Here is a 20788-nt window from a genome sequence, read left to right as displayed (position 1 = left end):
AGGTTGGCAGTGTTATTTTCTCTTATGTTGATTGTCTGTATCATGAATGAATGATGCCGATTATTTTTTATAACTTTTTGTTATATACAGGAAGAGATGCAGCTTTTGTCTTCTAATAATTTGGTACTGATAGCAAGGGATGTGAGGGTGATTGCACTGGCTTCAAAGCTTTTTTTAGGGTAGTTTTGAATGGCTTTAGATTACATTTTTAATAAAGATGCAATCTAAGGAATTGACAGCTTTTTTTAAAAAAAGAGAATCTGTAATCTTCTGCAGGATACTGCTGTGTGTAGACTCTCTTACCATTGGACATAGAATATTACTGAATGACTTACATGGAGGACTAAAGAAGATAGCAGTCCAAAGTGAATGATGTATATAACAAATTTAACATTTCCTGTTTGTGAATTTTCTTGAAATGAATCAGTTAATAATTTCCGTGGATAATTCCTATCCAGTAGTCAATCATAAGCAGCTTGCTGAAATTATAAGATACTTGAAATTTGAAATTCAATCTGTTGGTTAGATTTGATTTGGCATGAAGGTCACATGGTATTTTGTTCCCTGGTTGGATGTGCAAATTTTAGGATTAGTTTTCTAATTTGAACACTCATGTTAAAAATGTAAAATTTTCTTACTGCACTGTGGGCTCTGAAGTCTTCAAGTATGAGTTCTTCCTTGGCACCCAATCCAGAAAAGTCACTGAGAGGTGAAGGGGCTTGCCAACATCACCCAGAAAGACAATTTAAATACTTTGTTTCCATGGCCATTCCTGCCAGTGAAGTTGTTTGGTGGAATATTGGCGGAAAGCAAGCCTACAGGGGCATAAACACAGGCCACAGGATATTAAACTTTTTTTTTTTTAATTATTCAAGAGAATAGTCATGGAAAATTTTTTTTATATTGCCTCAGCTTTATTAACATTATTTTGTACAGCAAGCCGGTGGCTCAATATGGATTTAAATCAGGGGTGGGCAAGCTTTTTGGACTGAGGGCCACATCGGGGAGTGAAACTGTATGGAGGGCCGGGTAGGGAAGGCTGTGCCTCCCAAACAGCCTGGCCCCCACCCCCTATCTGCCCCCTCCCACTTCCCGCCCTCTGACTGCTCCCCTCAGAACTCCCCACCCATCCAACACCCCCCGCTCCTTGTCCCCTGACTGCCGCCTCCCAGGACCCCCCACCCCAAACTCCCCCCCCCCGGACCCCAACCCCCCCCTGCTCCCCATCCCCTGAATGCCCCCGACCCCTATTCACAGCCCATCCCCTGACAGGCCCCCCAGGACTCCCACGTCCTATCCAACCCTCCTGTTCCCCATCCCCTGACCGCCACCCCCCAGAACCTCTGCCCCCTCCAACAACCCCCTGACTGCCCCCCAGGACTGCCTACCCGTTATCCGCCGCCCCCTTACCATGCTGCTCAGAGCAGCAGGAACTCGCAGCCACTCAGCCTGGCCAGAGCCAGCCACGTTGCCCACGCGGCAGTGTGGCTGCGGGGGAGATGGGAACAGCAGGGACGGGCCCAGGGGCTAGCCTCCCTGGCTGGGAGATCAAGGGCCAAGCAGGATGGTCCCGTGGGCCATATTTTGCCCACCTCCGATTTAAATTAAGGTCACCATCTTTACAACTTTGACCTCTGGAAAAAGCAAGTCTGTTCCAATATCACGAGGCAGATATTCAACATAAGGACATTAGAATCGCCATGCTGGGTCAGACCAATGGTCCATCTAGCCCAATATCCTGTTTTCCAACAATGGCCAATACTAATGCATCAGAGGAGATGAACGTAACAGGGCAATTATCTAGTGATCCATCTCCTGTTGTCCAGTACCAGCTTCCAGCAGTCAGAGGTTTAGGGACACCCAGAGCATGGGTTTGCACCCCTGACCATTTTGGCTAATAGCCATTGATGGACCTATCCTCCATGAACTTATTTAATTCCATTTTTAACTTATTTATACTTTTGGCCTTCACAACATTCCCTGGCAATGAATTCCACAGGTTAACTGTGTATTGTGTGAAGAGGTACTACCTTATGTTTGTTTTAAACCTGTTGTCTAATTTTATTGGGTGACCCTTGTGTTAAAATAACATTTCCTTATTTACTTTCTCCACACCATTCATGATTTTCTATCCTCACCTCATGATGCAACATCAAAAATGTTCTGAAGTTGCTTTACACAACACGGCGATGCGATGAAGCTAACCCACCCTGAAAGATCATTTTTGGGTAGTTTTAATAGAGTGTTTGTGGTATGTGGCCATAGCCAAGTCATGGATTGCTTAATGGATTCTAGCATGAAAGTCAACAAGGGAAGGAATAGTAGGTAGTTTGTAAGAAACTTTTCCCTGGTCAGCCAAAGAGAACAAAGGGTCGGGGCCTGCTAAGCCAAAAGCCGTTTCTCCCCTCCATGACATTTCTATCATGATAGCTGTGGTCCCCTAGAATCTCCAGCTGGTCTCAACAGACCCTGTCTAGTGGTCGTGGGGTCTGCTTGTCTAAATGTTAAATGTTTGTGTTTGCTAAAATTTGAAGATGTCTGGGTCCTGCATTTCTCTCTCTTGTGGGCAGACCGGGACAGAGTAGGGGGTGAAGGTGCAGGAGGAGGAGGATGGGGGTTTAAAAATCAGTTTGTGTGTGGTAGGTGAGGGGGCAGGAGTCTATTACTATTTATTATTTGTTTTACAGTAATAGCTGGAGGCTTCCAACCAAGCTTAGGTTCATTTGCGTTTGTCACCATTACACACACGTGGTAGGGTACAGTCTGTGCCCTGGAGAGCTTACAGCCTGAACAGATGAGACAGACAAAGGGCAGAAAGGGCAACAGAGGCACTGAGAGATTGAAGTGATTTGCCAAAGTTACCTGGCAGGTCAATGGCAGAGCTAGGAATAGAACCTAGGTCCCCTTACTCCCATACTCAGTGCCCTTATATACTGATGTTGCCTCCATTGGAAGTTGTAGTGTGCTCCCACCACAAACTGCTGCAAAACCAGGATTTTTTCCTTTGATTCACAGGTTTTCTCTCAGATATGTCACCTTTTGCTGTCTTCCAGGTCATACTATGGGAGACATGTTCCGGATTAGGATCCTATGTGATCAGTGTGCTGGGCACTGAAGTTCTTTCATGAACTGGAGATAGCTTGGAAAAGAGAGCTATTTTGTGGGCTTTCTGGGTTGAGCCACATGCCATTGGATTAATGCCCAGATTTTCAGTTCTACAGTGTAGAAGTCTGTGAAGTATCAGGGTTATTTTTACCACTACTTATGGGTTGTAGTACACAGTGTGCGAAAAGTTTGAGTAAGAGCAAAATCTGAGATAGAGCATGTTAGCTTTAATTGTACTCATTGTAGTAGCTACCACTGACCATTACCTGTGTGATCCAGAGTAGTTGATGATGATTATTACACTGATTTCACCTGTTTCACAGAGTTTAGAAATGTTTGATAAGCAGGATGTATATAGCAGTGATTCTCAATCACAGATACCCAGAAGGCTTCCAGGGGGTACATCAACTCATCTAGATATTTGTCTAGGTTTACAAAAGGCTACCTAAAAAGCACTAGTGAATTCCATACAAACTAAAATTTCATACAATGACTTATTTATACTACTATACACTGCAATGTAAGTACAATATTTATATTCCAGTCTATTTATTTTTATAATTATATTGTAAAAATGAGAAAGTAAGCAATTATTCAGTAATTGTGTGCTGTGACAGTTCTGTATTTTTATATCTGATTTTGTAAGCAAGTAGTCTTCAAGTGAGGTGAAACTTGGGGTATGCAAGACAAATCAGACTCCTGAAAGGAGTACAGTAGTCTGGAACGGTTGAGAACCACTGGTTTATAGAGTTCTGATCAATTGATTTAAATATTGATTTTAAACTAGTTATAATAGTCATTGTAAGTGAATAAATCCACAGGTCAGAACAATAGTCGTGTGATCATAAAAAGAAAAATATTAGTATAGACAAGCAGTGGTATTCTTATACCCAGGTAAATAAGAAAACACGTGGAAATACTTAGACTTCTGCTTTCACAATGCTTTGATTTCATACTAAATGAAAATCACATGTTAACATTTTTGTTCCTTTGAAAAATGCCTGCAAAATATTCTTTCACTTGCACTTTTATTATCCATTTTAAGCATTAAATTGAAAGCATCTTTGAAGATGGGCTATGTGTTTTTGCTATCAAACTGAAATTTCTTTTGCATGGCTATGAACCCAAATCCTTTGCTTTAAAATGAATCACAACTAGTAAGACAGCAGGATTATGTCAATGCTAGTTCAGTAAAACACTGTACTAGTATATAAACAAATTCCTAACTTAATCTGCATACAACATGCAAATAATTTCTCTTTGCTGGGATTAAAATTTAAGCAGACTACATTTCCCATAAAATGTTAAAAAAAAAAAAACAAAACAAAACACCAAAACCACTCATTTCAAATACAGTTTTTGATATTTAGCAGCTGCTATTTGATTTGTACAGACTGCAGTCTCTGCCAGATGTGACATATTAACTTAGCTAATATGAATGATGACTCTTGGTATATACGTGCTAATAAGATTCATTATTGTTTGTTTAACATATGGGGGAAATTAAAATACTTAACCTAGGAAGAGTTAGGGAGGGAAAGAGAGCACAAGATTTTTTATATTAGTCAGGTTTGAGGAAATTCAAGATAAGTTCTACATCAATTTATAACTAGACAAATAGACACTTTAAGCCAGTAAAACCTATAATGCAAAAAAAGATCGTAACATACTACAAATCATTTTCTTTCTCTTTTAAAAAGTATTTTTTAACAGAGGGAAACGTAGATGGAATCTCTGTGTGTCACTTTTAAATCGATGGACAATGTTTTCTCCACTGGAGGCCCAATTTCATGTCTAAATGAGCTCCTCTTTTTGTATTTGTCTTTAATGCATATCCACCACAGGACTCAGAAGCTTTCAGTGTTCCTTCTCTGAGACAGGCCAAAAACTGAAATTGCAGAGGTGTGCTGCAGACCACCTACATGCTCGGTTTCTAGTACATCTAGCTGTCATACATCTAGCCAGTACTTACATAAATACTAAATTTTGTCTCTGGGAAAACGGTTCTCTATAGACAAAATGAGCTACTGTTGACTCCTGTTAACTCTTATGTGTTTGGAGATGTATGTACACACGGATATAGATATATACAAAGACACAGAGAAGGAGAGAGTGAGTGTTGGTACATTTTGATGGGGTTTGGTTTAAGGGCTTGCTTAATATGAAATTGGAATATAATTTGAAACCATAAATGATTGGAAGCCATAAATGATTTTTGCAGGTCATTCCAAACAAGTGTCAATAAAGCCTTCATGTCACATCAAAACAAACTACCATGTGTCCTGTATATGTCACACATAACTGAATAAGTATTTTAGAAATATTTCAGACAATTTTTATGAATTTTATTGAGACTTATTTTAATCTGTCTGTCTGTAAAGCCACGATCTCTTAGTACATGAATCCAACTGTACAGGCCTCTGAGGGAGAGAAGAAGAAAATGAATGCATTCTAAAAATCTTGTTAAAATGCAGTAAAATTTCTTTCAATACATAAAAATGCTATGATTTTAGAGTCCGGTTATACTGGGACTTTCCAAGGCTACAAGCAAAAGACAGAAGCTGGGACTCTTCCCTTTCCAGTGATGTGAGGCAACCATTTCTAGCCCTAGTGTCACCTTAAATCTATCACTTGTCCCGTACTAAATATGTCTGTTCTTAGCTTTGGGTCAGTGTAATTTTGAAGCCAAAATTCCACATTTGGTAGGAAAGAAGAAAACTGCTATTTTGGTGATTGATTTACAAACTGTTAATAATACTAAATGAGGCTGATGGCATTGCCCTAAGGTTTAGAATGTTTCAAGTTGAAGTACAGATGGATTAATGGGGGCAGAGTGTGGGTAGAGTGGTCAAAGTTAGGTTAAGTGTTTAGGGGCTTCAGGTAAATGTAGTTTATAACATAGTTTTACAATTTATCACACGGGTATCATCACCAGGTATGTAGGATTGTATATATACTAATGAGAAATGAGTTTAATCCTTAAATGGTCTGCTTTTTATTCTATAAATAATTTAGAGATATAAGTATGTTCTTTCAATCTGTGTGGGTGTACAAAGCTTTTTAATTCAATGCTTTGAAAGAAATCAAGAACAAACTGGAGTTTGCCTGAGAGCCTCATGATAAATTTAATTTCTGTTCATTTCTTTATATATTATCGCAAAGTAACAACAGACAAGTTTCAGTGACTTGGTTAGGCTGAGAAAAAATGTCTTTGCTTCCTCAGAGAATGAACCTTGTCTGTAGAGAACACCGCCTGCTTTGTAACCACAGCAAGCCCCTTTGAAAACTCATCCCAGCTTGATTGAAAATTGCTTCCCCCATTAGGTGGGAGTAGTTTGTTGATTTCTCCATCCCATGCTGGTTATTCTTTAGCTTATCCCAGATGAGGTCTTGCAAAGAGAAGACTTCCAAGCAGGAAATTTCTCTACAGGGATAGCAGCAGGAAGTGATAAGAAGGAGATGCTGTTACTAAAATGACAAAATGGACTTAGCAGATTGTCAGTGTCAGTGGTTCCATTTTTACCTTTGTGGAAAATTACAAGTTTTATGATCATTCGAAGATCAGGGCTGAGTTATTAATGGCAGTTTAGGACAGAAACATCATCTGTTCTTTATCTTATTACCTTTTATCTCCACATTCAGTGTATCTAAACACTGCCACAAGTTTGCTGTAGTCGAGAAAGGTTATAATTTAAATGTATACTATATGCAAATTATATTTAAAAAGTAGAAAATTTATCTCAAATATCACTTACTACGAATGGATGCAAGGTGTGAATTTGAAGCCAAAAATTCACCTACATATTTTATCACCCATCGAATTTTTATTACAAATTACATACTTGAGCAGCTTCATTCATTCGGTTGAAGTCATTTCAGATGACCTTTCCTTCAGCAGACTAAGTCTGAACAGAATGTTGTATGGTTGCTAATTGTTTTGGACATGGTGTGTGAAAAATCTTAAGGGAGGTGAATGTTGTTCAGAGATCACAGTACATAGATTCTCTTGTGTGTTTATTTCAGGCATGTCAAAGTATATGAAGCAATACGTTTTTCCTGCAGATCAACTAATCATGAAAATAATGTTGAGGTGTTTGATTGACATACTGAAGCTGCTAATTTGGAGTGTATCAAGATCAAATGGAAGTTATTGCAATTAGGCAGTGATTGTGTTTTCTTTTCATTTTAAATTTTTAAATGCCACATTTTACATTTTTGTGCATTTTAATGCTGTTGAGTGATGTTCTTGGTGCAATTTTTATAGTTTTTAAATTGAGATTCTTAATGTTCAATATGACTTCAATGCAAATTTTATTTTCTTAGAATTGTTGGTATATTATTGTTGGCTAGGGAACATTTTAGTACTATCTGTGTGTTTACCAATTAAAGAGGCATTGTCAATGTTAAAATCATATGTTGTTATGACTTTGCCTCAGTGTACCGGGCTGCAGTCTTGATACCCAACCTCTCAGAGAGGATTACGGGTAACAAAAATGATCCCACTACAAAGAAGGTGCATGAACTAGATGATCCACCTAGAGGCTCCTAGCCACACACACATCACATATTTTCTGAAACAGGAGGTTGTGTCATCAGTGATGCACATATTAATATCTCCTTTTGTATAGTGACGTGGCACAGCAGAGACTGGGTGTTTTTCAATACTCACCAGTTTCCATGTGTAGTGCTTACTGTTATTTCAAGCATCTCTTTTCACTCAGATGTCTTTAGAAGATTTTTGCATGGAAATTATGGTATACAGAAGGGAAAACAAACTTGTTGATCTAACATCCCCTCCCCAGCTTGACCTCTCTCTGCCTGCGCGGATATGTGAATGCTGCTCCAGTTCTGGCTGCTCAGTGGGGCCCTGCCCCTCATAACAGCAGGCAGCCAACTCTCCACTGGAGTAGTTGCTTGGGCTATCCTCATCTCAGCAGGCGGTGAAGTTGGAAGCCAGCTGCCTGCAGTTGAACAGTTAAGAGGAAGTGTGGATGGGTGTCACTGAGCAGCTGCCTGTCACACAGTCTAGAGACATTGGCTGGGATAGTCGTTCCTTGGGATGGATTTTCTAAAATTGTGCTCATGAATGGAGAAAGGAAGGCATGGGATGTATTCAAAGGAATCTGGGACCAGAGGGGTGGCGAGTAAGAACAGTGGTGCGGGGCTGAGCAAGAAAAGAAAGGAAATAGTGATTGGGCCCAGCCTTGACTGTGCAGTTTTTTTGGCACCCAAGAGCAAAAAGGTTTCCTGTTGCTGATTTCAGCTGTAACATTTTTCAAGACATTTATTTTAATACTGATAATTCCAAATGTAGAAATTGGGGCAAGTGAGTAATATTTATCTATCTTCCTGCTGTTTGTTTCCTCCTGTGGTTTAAAATACATAAATACCACAGATGATTAAATTATTGTACATACCATATGTATTTGCAAGTAAGAAAGTATAATAATTTAAATACTTCTAATACAGTTTTCCTCTGGCTAGTAAAATGGTTTGTGTCAGTATTGAAAGTGCTCCATATATATGGCCCTTAAACTTTTTACTAGCCAACGATGGGTTAAGCATATGTGCACGCGGCTGCACTCTTTCTCCACTCTCTGGTTCTAGGAATCATCTGGAGGTGATACCAGATGCTCTATTAACATGAAGAAAAGAAGTATTTGTGGCACCTTAGAGACTAGCCAATTTATTTGGATTTCTCCATGGAACTTCAATGGGAAATATTGTGATATTGCAGTTAAAGAACGTTTCTTTAACGTTAACTGTTAGCCAGAAGACAATTGCGAGCAAAAAACATTTTAAAATAATGCCATGCTAATCCTTTCCTGACAGAAATCAGAGGAGGAAGATCTTGTTCTTACACCTGATGGCACCAGGGAATTCCTGACATTTGAAGTTCCACTTAATGATTCTGGATCAGCTGGTCTTGGTGTCAGTGTCAAAGGTAACCGGTCAAAAGAAAACCATGCGGATTTGGGAATCTTTGTCAAGTCCATTATTAATGGAGGAGCAGCGTCTAAGGTAAGAGGAATATCCATCTGTCTTTGTTTTCCCACTATTTAGGTCACAGCTTTCAGGAGGAGAATGGGATTTCTGTGTTCATTTGAACTTGTATTTTCTAATTTCTCTCTCAAATGTAGCTTTTAGATTGCTATTCAGATTCACATATTTGTGTGTCTCAGGATTTAAACAACCTTTAAAGGCTCTCTGGAAGGAAGAAAGCAATCACTGGCACATTTCTATTAGTATGCTATTTGGGTAAACAGATTATGATAATGGCTTGAAGTGCAAATGTATAAATGATTGGAACATACACTTCCTACAATGGCTGCTTAAAAGCTATTATACCAGTGTTCATTTGGCCATAAACTATTAGGATTAAGCAAAAGTTTGGGTTTTTTTTTTTTCTAAAGACATAAAGTTCCTTTATAACACATTATTTTATGTGACTGATTGCTACCTTTTCTCTTGCCAGGATGGCAGGCTTCGAGTGAATGATCAGCTAATAGCTGTAAATGGAGAATCATTATTAGGCAAGACAAACCAAGATGCTATGGAAACCCTAAGAAGATCCATGTCTACAGAAGGAAACAAACGAGGAATGATTCAGCTTATTGTAGCTAGACGAATAAGTAAATGCAATGAGGTAAAGAATACACTCTTTATTTAGTGTCTGAAAGCTTTAAATACTTTTGGATATTCTTGTTGATAGAAGATTTCATGCTTCCTTAGGGGCCAGGAAAATAGTACTTAAAAATCAATAACAATGTAGTGTGGAATTATTTCAATTTCAGTTTTATACCTATTAAACTTATTACCAGAACAATGAAGTTGATTTCTTTTGAGTATATTATTTCTTTTTGAGCATATTTATCAATAAATAATAGTAAACACTACATAGAGGTACATTGATTTTGTAATTGGATTACACTATCAATATGAGTATAGGGGGGTTTATGCAATATTTTTTCTCAAATGCAATTTGTTTTTATACTTTAGATTTAATGGTCTTTCTGTTTTCATTCTCAAAACTGTTTTTAATTTGTGAAGTGTGAAGCTTTTAGGATGGAGTGAATTTTTTAGTGCACTATTGGAAACAGAATAATTTAAAGTTCTACTGCAAGCTTCTATAAAACTGAAAATAGCACATATTTGAAATTCCCAATCAGAACAGAATTATTGTGCCACCTCCCCAGTTAAGCATATACCCAGTCTTTGCAGGGGAAACAAGAATCTTGAATTCAGGATTTACCCAGAACTATAAATAAAGATGGAAATCACTTTCAAATATTTTTAAGTTTTATCAAACATGTTGATTTTAAATTTTTAATTTCTTTTTCATGGTGCCTAATAGTTTACCTTTGACACTAAATTAAATAATATTATGTAGCAGAATATCTATCTACCTATCTAAAATTTTAAAGCCATGTTTGAACATAACACTGATTACACTAAGTGCATTTGGATCCAGTGGCTCATTCATTAGTGCATGATTTTAGTGTTAACTGCCTTCTTGCCATCTGAAGTATAGATTATTAGAGAGAAAACCACCACAGGTTCATATTATTTCTTATATTTAGGGATCCAAATTTTCTCATCTCATTAGCACTGAAGGAATTCTGACTTTGTATATTGGTCTTATCCTATCTAATCAGAAGAATTGTTGGGGATGGGGGAAATCCCACTCGGCGATTTTTCAGGAAATCTTCCATTTCTGTCTGCTGTCAAATTTTTTTATCTGCTTTTACATACTGAGGATGAAATGTTTTAAATTTGGGTAACACAGGGCCCAGGCCTTATAAAAAGGTCTATATGAAGGAAATCTGCCAATTCTTAATGGAGACTTAGCAAATGTGTCTGGATGATAATTTTAGAAATATAATGAGGCAAATCCAGCCCTGGTCTAAGTCAGCCGGATTTGTCTCCCCACTTACATTAGAACGAGGTCTGATTAAGAAAAGATTAGGTCTATATGATATTCATCATGGTTGCTACCCAAAAGTCACATGGCAACAACAGCAAAACTCAGTCTGAGTCTCTCCTGCTTCCAGCCTGGAAATCCCGTCTTAATGCCGGACACAAATATAATAAAATGTACTTGTGAGGGAGAGAGGGTTGTGTCCACTTGGCTCTCATTTACCAGTTTTTTAGCTTTCCCAACTCCTTGGTGGGCTAGTGAGATGAACCATGGTGACCTACCTGGCTCGATGTTGTGCAGTTATTGGCACTGCTTGCACCTTGGTAAACTGTATTTAAGCAAGATTTTTGAGACTGCTTCTGTTTTCTCCTGGAATGCTTACTTTCACCACACTTGCCAAAAGCAAAACATGGTGGCTGTGGTATTTATATGATGGAACGTAGCTTTCACAGGCCAAAAAATGACCTTCCTGCCCAGTAGGAAAGATACAGGCCCAGTTGCTTAAAGTCATTGTGCCCACGCTTGAATAGAACATAATAAGAAAAGCAAAAACTCTTCTCAGGTGGGTCCCACAATCCTCTCCCTAAACTGCCTTTGTTATTTATTTAGGAACACTCCAATCTTTAAACCCCAAGCTGATGGCCACAGTGACTGGGAATCATAGAATCATAGAATAGAATATCAGGGTTGGAAGGGACCTCAGGAGGTCATCTAGTCCAACCCCCTGCTCAAAGCAGGACCAATCCCCAATTTTTTCACGAAATGGCCCCCTCAAGGATTGAACTCTCAATTTTAGCAGGCCAATGCTCAAACCACTGAGCTATCCCTCCTCCCATCTTTATGTACAGCATTAAGTAATTGGCAATTATGGTAGTATGTTCCTACCTGAGAAGCATCAGATATTGGCCATTTCTTGGACTGTGCAAGATTCTGGCTGCCAGACTTATGAACTATAGTGTGGCAAACCTTATGTCAGCAACAGTGGTGAACATTACTCTCTGGTGGGCTAGTGTGTCCTCCTGAAATCTCTCTCCAGCTGCCACCTAACCATTATGCAGCCTTGATAAAGTTTTATTTGAAAAGTGTTCTGAGCTGTGTCCCAAACAAACCATCCACATGCCAGCAAGTCTACACAACAGAAGAGATGGCATGGTGAAGGCCTAGAATGATGCAACTCATACAAAGGAGGGTGTGCTTCAAAAAGTATTTTCCTCAGGAGTCGACTTCTGCATTTCCAGGTGGTCATAAAGAAAATCCTACCTCTTCTCATAGTAAAATATTAGAGAAAAGACAGTCTGTCTTTCTTTTTGGAGAATCTGGTCAAAAATGAAAGTGTGCTTGTATTCTCAAGAGTGTCTGTAAAAATTGCACTTTCCTATTTGACTGGTTGTATTCCCTGTGTTTGTTAGAGTGGTATCTGCCAACTTTGGTGACAAAAAATAGTTTATGTTCCTGTTAATCTTGCAGAGCCAACACAAGATGGAGGGAGCTAGATTATGTATGTTTCATCTTGTGTATCATCAAATACAGCCCAGTAAACAATTTTGCAAGTTGAAAATCAAGGTGGATTCTTACATGATTCTGTCTTGTAACCCTGCCTGCTGTTAGCAATAAGATAGAATCAGTTTGATATTAAGCAACTGGGGTACATGAAGCTTACTTATTGCATTTTTTGAACCATTTTTAATTTCTTGTAAATATTGTTTTTAATGGTTAAATTTTTACTTGTAAAATTAGTCTATTTGATCTGGAGTTGGGGGCCTGGGGAGAGAGAAGGATAGAGAGAATAAAGTGGAAGTGTAGAATAGCACATTTTAGAGTCCCTTTTCAGAGCAGAATTTCAGTCTAAGGCCTAATCCTGTTTCCTCTGAATGAAATAACATTTTGGCCATTGAATTGGATGGAAGTAAGATTGATAGACCAATGTCCCATGGTTCTACAAGGGACAGATAGTTAGATATTTAAGTTAAATAGCATCTTTACATTTCTAATTTCTGAGCTTACTTAATTAGAGCAGTTTGAAAGGTTTGGAAAGCTTTCTCAAATATTTCTTTTGTCATATTCATATTATTTTTATACAACTCCAGCGGTTCATGGGCCACACTAAGCTTATAAAGCAAATGAAGCTACAATAACTGCTGTAAAAACTAGATAAACATCGCATTTTGTATTCATCAACGTGCTAATGAGGGGATCATTTGTACTGACAGGTCAAATATAACACAGTAGAATCAAAAGAGACCAGAAGGTAAAAAACTTCCCAGAAGGTAAAAAACATTACTATATTGTTATTGCTTTAGTAATAAGCAATAAGCATTATCTCTAGAAGCAGTTTTCATTGACTCACCAGAAGATAGAGTATAATCCAGCCAGGCTTTCAAGTAAATTTTGATATAGTAAATATTGAAATAAGCATAGAGAGGATTGTTGTTCTAAATAAACTTCAAACCAAGCCAGGTGTTTGAATTTCTCTGCTCTACAACGGGGCAGGGCACAATCATGTAGCTAAATGTCTGTCAAGATCTCCATTATAAACCTTGCAAAACCATTACAAACCCATGTTTACTATCTCAGCCATTTCAGTGAAATCACGCCGTTGATATTACATGTATGTTGCTAGCCCAGAGATGAGGAGTATATATTTCAAACATTCTGGGTTTTTATGGTTGTTGGTATTTTAAATACATTTAATAAAGTTACATCTTTTGCTAAAATCTATGTTATCAAATTGACAATTTTTGGGTATTCTGTGACAGATAACATAAGAACAGCCATACTGGGTAGACCAATGGTCCATCTAGCACAGAATGCTGTCTTCCAGCAGTGGCCAATACAGGTGCTTCAGAGGGAATGAACAGAACAGGTAAACATCAAGTGATCCATCGCCTGTCACTCATTCCCAGCTTCTGGCAACAGAGGCTAGGGACACTTCAGAGCATGGTTTTGCATCCTTCCCCAACCTGCCTAATAGCCCTCCTGGGTATAACTAGTATTCTATATTGACCCCCACATATACTGGAAAACTGAGGCACAGAAAGGTTAGGTGATGTACTCAGTGTCAAACATCAGTAGCAGAGATGGGTAGAGTTTGCAGTAGGCTGGTCTTAAAATTAGTATTGGCTATATTTAATAAAGGTTTCTGGAGCTGCTGGCAGGTTTCTAATGATCTATCAGCCAGCTTTCTGCCCACTTAGCACATTGATGCCTTCTGTCATGTCATTTCTTGTTAAATCATTGAGATGCCTAAGATGTACAAAGAAATGCCAGACTCCTTACATTAGGGTTTTTATTATTATTATTATTGTGCTGGATGGGCAGACAGCTGGCTTCTGTATCACCATAATGCGTGCACAACCCTCAAGCACCAGCACCCGCCAAATCAGCACAGCTGTCAGGCATATGTATTGAGCCCAGAAAATAAGAATTATTACTTACCCAGCTCTATTTCCCTCCTCTCCCTCCATCCTGGACAGCTTGCAATGAGAGATACCCACACTGGCACTGAATTACTCATTGTATGGGCTAGGTGAATATCTGCTATCAGGAGGGAGACCAGTACATGGTCACTCACGTTGCAATAAGACACAGGTTTCCATAGTCTAATTAACTTGTTCAATTAAGTATTTTTGAGAAATTTTTGAGACTCAGCTCCAAACATGCCAAAAGAAAACACGTTTGGTAGATTTCCATGCTCCTAAATCCTTTGTGTGTCTCTGCTCATCTCTCTTCCTCCTGCTTCTGAATGCAGAACAAAGCACAGCTCAGAGCTAGAGAGCAATAGCAAGCCCCTGTCTTCATCTATTTTAACACTAAAGTGATGGGAACTGGATCATCTGTCCCACTCACTTTCCTTCATCACTTTGACATAATTTGGGTGCATTATAGAGGGAGGAAACAGGGCAAACAAATTAGCCCTCCTACTTGTATATGTGTGAATGCATTTAACTTTAGTTGCCATACTGAGACATGTAGTACATCCATTTTCCAACCTCCAGTCTCTCTTGGAGTGGATAGTGCCACTAATTATTGATTCTGTGTCAGAAAAGATATCTCAAATAGAACAGCCAATTTCTTAAAAATAGTTAAGCCAGTAAAAAATCTGCCCAAGTATCCAAGCTCCAAACATATCTGGAAATATTGAAAAGTAAATTATGGGCATGGTGTACTCCAAATCCTCATCTTCACATCTCTTCATAATTCCATCCCACACCTCCTTCTATTTCCTTCTTTCTGCCCAGTCCTTTTCTTCTGTCTACTCCCTTTATCTCTTTCACCCACATTTTTCTTATGCCTGAAACAGAATATCACTACATGCCTGCCAAGCTCCAACCCATCGCTGATTTTTAAAAAACAAAACCCAAGAAACTTCCAAAGAAACCTCCTAAACCTATGGTGCAACTTTTTCTGCAAAACATTCCAGCTGGATGCACTTGCGCCATTCTGTGTGTGGTTTTATGTTATACTGGCCATGGCTTTATTAAGTAAGTTGGTCGGGGAAGAGATGTGTTATTTCTTTGGTACACTGAATCAGTGGCACAGTGCTGTGGACACCAACAGCACTTTCTATATAAAATAATTAATAGCACACAAACCAGAATTAACCTCCTCACCGGCCATTGCTTAAGTTTTCCCATTTTACAAGTTTGTACCTGGTTTGGGAGGCTAAATTAGATGTTAACAATCAAAAACCTATTTAATTTTGGCAGTAGTATTCTGAAAGGAACTGTGTTGGGAAAGGAGGTCTGAGTAGTTTGGACACATTAGCCTACAAAAAGCAGAAGAGAAGGGAAGAAGAAAGCTTGGAGAATAATTTTGTGCAGCAGAAAGGAATTTAAGTCTCGTGAAGTTAGAATGCAGTGCTCTATTTAACAAATTTCTATAGCCTCTTCTCTAAAACCACAAATGCTTTCATGTCAATCAGAGTTTTGATAAATTACGTTCTGAATGGGAATGAGAGAGCTGGATGATTGTTCCATTTATAAAGATGCATGATCTGAAATTTGATTTCATCCCTTATACAGATTAATATTTTGGCAGCAGATAACCTTTCACATACTTACGGTCATAACTTCACATGGGAAGATATTGACAGGGACCAAGTTAGTTGTCCTTTTATCGTCCAGATAAGGAGCAGATAGTGCACATAGTTTTTAGCAACCAGCTGGTTCTCATCTGAGTGATAAAGGGCCATGATGGAGATCCTCATTCTTAGTTTAAAAAAAACAACCAAAACCTGACTCCTTTAAGATGAAGACAACCTGCAGCGTGGAACATTTTGCTTGTGATTCTGAGATGGTTTGGTTAATGCAGCCCATTATAGTTTAGTACTAGTGCACAACGGTGGAACCATCGAGCGATGCTGCTGCTACCAGTAATCATTGAGGCAAAATGATGGGAGCCAGTAGCATTTTTGTGAGACGCTAGCCTTCATAGTCATGCCTTTATTGAAAATGGGAAGCTTGTAAGATTTTGTTTACATTAGCTGCCCTTTATCTGTTAATCAAGTTAAATAATGCCAAGATAGCAACGAAACTGGTTTAGGAGGGAATGAAGCCACCTATCAGGAAAAACAGCTCTTCATTTTTACTGTACTGTTGCTTTTACTGTCCATTGCTTTGTCTTGAGAGCAGCATTTACTCCAACTTTGACATATTTTTTTTACACAAACTTTCCTGAAACAAGGGTAGACAAAAGATGTATTGAAAAGCCCTTTGTGTACCTCCCATCCAGTTTTTGTTACTGTAGAAAAGGCATTGTATCTTTTGTTAAATATTTGTGTAGCTGACTGTTGATGTCTTTATTTAGATCTCTCATTTGAGATTCTAATTAGAAACTGAAAAAACTCTTTCCCATGAAAATAGTAAAATACATGGTTCCTGTTACAAAGCACAACCATCTAAACACAATGATCTTGTTGTTTATTCTTTATACACACTGCAGCTTATCAGCCTACCTGGTGTGAATTTCTATGAATTTCTCTATGGTTCTAAACTTTCTTCGTGTATCTTTCTAAAAATCTGTTGGGATTGTCTCTCAGGGGAGTTTGATAGTTGTCTTTAGAGCTTCGTTGTCACATGGAAAATGGTTACATTATACAATTGAGTAAAAAGCTAGACATTTGTTACTTGAACTCAGGGATACAGGGCTATCTTTCTGGGAAAATAAATCATTTGATTGCATAAGTTTACTAATCTATTTAGACTCATTTTCACACTTTCTTTAAACAAAGTGAAATAAAGATTAGTTCATCTTTGAATATAATTGGCATGGAAGTTAAATTCCTGAACACTCTATGTATTTTTTTACAGCATTTCAAATTTTAACATTTTTATTCTTTCCAAATTTGCCTTTGATTTCTTTGCATCAGAGGCTTAGAATATTGTTTAATTTACTTTTTAGTAAAGCTGCCACTTGTAATCTGCAATTTAAAAAAACCTAATAAAACAAATCCTCATTTCACAATTTAAACCTTAGTGAGTCTAATTCACTTGCACTGCAAGTTTATTATTCTCCTGCAGCTTGACGTGCCTCCAATTGAAATTGTGTTGACCCTTCAATGCAGGATCTCCCCAGTGCTTATCAAACTGGGAAAGATAAGTCCACAATTTGGAACTTCATTAAATATCTCATTTATATTAAACAGATGATAGCTTAGAACAGCAATAATAATTTTACAGACGTATGACCTCTGACTCTGGTCTTTGTGGTCATCATCTTCGGAATGCAATGAATTTCTCAAATGCCCACCCACTCTGTGTTCCTGGCATGGAGCCAGTCACCAAATGTCATATGATGTTAGCCCATTGGGTTGACTTCAAAGCCTCTCTTGTGAATATTGTAGTTGAATGCTTTGTAGCTCTTGAAGCAGATTTTATTTAAAACTTTAATAGCATAAATTGCTTTGTCATGCTAGAAATTTGAATAGTATGAATCATAATGGGGAGCTATTTAAAAATGTTGCTTATTATTTTAAGTTGTGAAAGTACAAACTGTTCTTCTTCCTTTAGAGACTATTCCTGAGAAGTGCTGAGTACTCTCAGTGCTTGGTGACTTCCAAGGCATTGCAGTATGCCCCAAATCTTCTGGGAAGCATTCAGTATAGGGCAGTATAGAAAGCATTAATAGCAGTTAATTCTCATGATTAAAACATTAATCGTGGTTTAAATCACGCTGTTAAACAGTAGAATGCCAATGGAAATTTATTAAATATTTTTGGATGTTTTTCTACATTATTAAATATATTGATTTCAATTACAACACAGAATACAAAGTGTACAGTGCTCACTATTATTATTTTTGATTATAAGTATTTGAACTATAAAAATAAAAAGTACTGTAGTGCGATCTCTTTATAGTGAAAGTGCAATTTACAAATGTAGACCTTTTTTTGTTACATAACTGCACTCAAAAACAAAACAGTGTAAAACTTTAGAGCCTACAAGTTCACTCAGTCCTACTTCTTGTATAGCCAATCGCTAAGACAAATGAGTTTGTTTACCTTTACAGGAGACAGTGCTGCCCATTTCTTATTTACGATGTCACCTGAAAGTGAGAACAGGCATTCGCATGGCAATTTTTGTAGCCGGCATTTCAAGGTATTTACATGCCAGATATGCTAAACGGTCGTATGCCCCTTCATGCTTCAGCCACTATTCCAGAGGACATGCTTCCATGCTGATGATGCTCGTTAAAAAAAAAATGCAATCATTACTAAACTTCTTGGGGGAGAATTGTATGTCTCTTGCTCTGTTTCACCCGTATTCTGCCATGTATTTCATGTTATAGCAGTCTTGGATGATGACCCAGCACATGTTAGTTTAAGAACACTTTCACTGCAGATTTGTCAAAACGGAAGTAAGGTACCGATGTGAGATTTCTAAATATAGCTACAGCACTCAAATCAAGGTTTAAGAATCTGAAGTGCCTTCCAAAATCTGAGAGGGATGAGGCGTGGAGCATACTTTCAAAAGTCTTAAACGAGCAACACTCTGATGCAGAAACTACAGAACCCAAACCACAAAAAAGGAAAATCAACCTTCTGTAGGTGGCATCTGACTCATGATGATGAAAATGAACATGTGTCAGTCCACATTGCTTTGGATCATTATCAAGCAGAATCTGTCATCAGCATGGATGCTTGTCCTCTGGAATGGTGGTTGAAGCGTGAAGGGGCATAGGAATCTTTAGCGCATCTGGTATGTAATTATCTTGCGACGCCGGTTACAGCAGTGCCATGCGAATGTCTGTTCTCACTTTCAGGTGACATTGTAAACAAGAAGAAGGCAGTATTATCTTTTGAAAATGTAAACAAACTTGTTTGGCTGAACAAGTAGTAGGACTAAGTGAACTTGTACATGCTAAAGATTTACATTGTTTTTGTTTTAATGCAGTTTTTTTGTACATATTTCTACATTTGTAAGTTCAACTTTCATGATAAAGAAATTGCACTACAGTACTTGTATTAGGTGAATTGAAAAAATACTATTTCTTTTGCTTTTTACGGTGCAAATATTTGTAATAAAAAATAAATATAGAGTGAGCACTATGCATTTCGTATTCTGTATTATAATTGAAAACAATATATTTGAAAATGTAGAAAAGATCCAAAATATTTAAATAAATGGTATTCTCTTATTGTTTAACAGAACAATTAATCGAGATTAATTTTTTAATTGCTTGACAGCCCTAATTCAGTACCTTGCAGAATCTGGGCACTAGTGTATTTTGATAGATCATGAGATATTTATATGCTAAAGGATTCATATAACAATATTGTGCATTGACTTCTAAACATAGCTTTAGATAAAATGGCCAAAACATACTGACCTTTGATGCCCTAAATGATTACAAAACAACGCAATTATTTTTGCTGTATTAGTTCATCAGAATTTCTCCTCAGGCGATCTGGAAATTAATTTAATAGCTAAGCTGAGGGTTGACATTTTGTCCAAAATACCCATCATCACTCAGTTATCAGTAACTACAAGGATCCAAATGACTGGTTCAGGCACCTCAACAAAGCTCAGTAAGCAGAGTGATTGGACAGTTCAGGAATTGGATAATGGGAGATGAAGTCTTTCATGTCTGTGGTTATTGGCCTAAGTGAAACAAGTTGGAAGTCTCAATTGGTTCCCTTGTGGACATGTGTTCATATCACTCCTGAGACCCTTATTGGAAGTCTCAGCAGAGAGGCTAACAGAGATGCTGTTGCACCTAGATCAGTGGTACTCAGACCTCAGTGGTTCAGGAGTGAAATCAGTGATCAACATTACCCGAAAGAGCCACATTAGTGTGAATTCATTGTTTCATTTACTATCATACTATCTAGTCATATTATTCTCACAGCAAAATGACTGACCACGTATTATTTTATCAGTTACAGTTGATTAATAACACAGCAAAAGCGTCCTGATTGGTTAATAACTTAGAGTGGTTAATAATTAAATCACACAGTGCTTTAATATCATGTGCTGCTGAGAGCTGCCAGAGACACATTGAAGAGCCACTTGCAGCTTGGGAGCCTCAGTCCGAGTATCGCGGCCTTAGATGATGTCAAAATTGTATTTATTTCACCCTATAAGAGCTTTGCTTTCCCCTGAAGTCTGATTCTCTATAGTACATTGAGGAAAACCTATTTTTTCTTCTTTCTGAAAATCTATTCTGTGCATATAGGAAGAGAGGTGACTAGATTCTCCCAGAGAAAACACAGGGGCACCCTCCAGACACACACTAGACAGTTCTGATGAAGGACAGCTGGGAGAGGGG

The 20788-nt window shown here is 38.0% G+C and overlaps 1 protein-coding gene across 7 annotated transcripts in view; it reads left to right on the top strand.

The window, feature by feature from the left end:
• The window catches only part of PARD3 (par-3 family cell polarity regulator), a 652516-nt gene that overhangs the window by 427685 nt on the left and 204043 nt on the right, over positions 1-20788 (top strand). For all 7 annotated transcript variants that reach the window (XM_077808301.1, XM_077808302.1, XM_077808300.1 and 4 more), the window contains 2 exons: positions 8938-9126; positions 9581-9751. In XM_077808301.1, coding sequence (XP_077664427.1) covers positions 8938-9126; positions 9581-9751 — 360 coding nt within the window. The remainder of the gene's footprint in view (positions 1-8937; positions 9127-9580; positions 9752-20788) is intronic.

The sequence above is a fragment of the Eretmochelys imbricata genome, chromosome 2, assembly GCF_965152235.1.
Source record: "Eretmochelys imbricata isolate rEreImb1 chromosome 2, rEreImb1.hap1, whole genome shotgun sequence".
In the NCBI taxonomy this organism is placed as follows: domain Eukaryota; kingdom Metazoa; phylum Chordata; order Testudines; family Cheloniidae; genus Eretmochelys; species Eretmochelys imbricata.
Note: the sequence above shows the minus strand (reverse complement) of the source record. Positions and strands in the feature narration are given on the sequence as shown.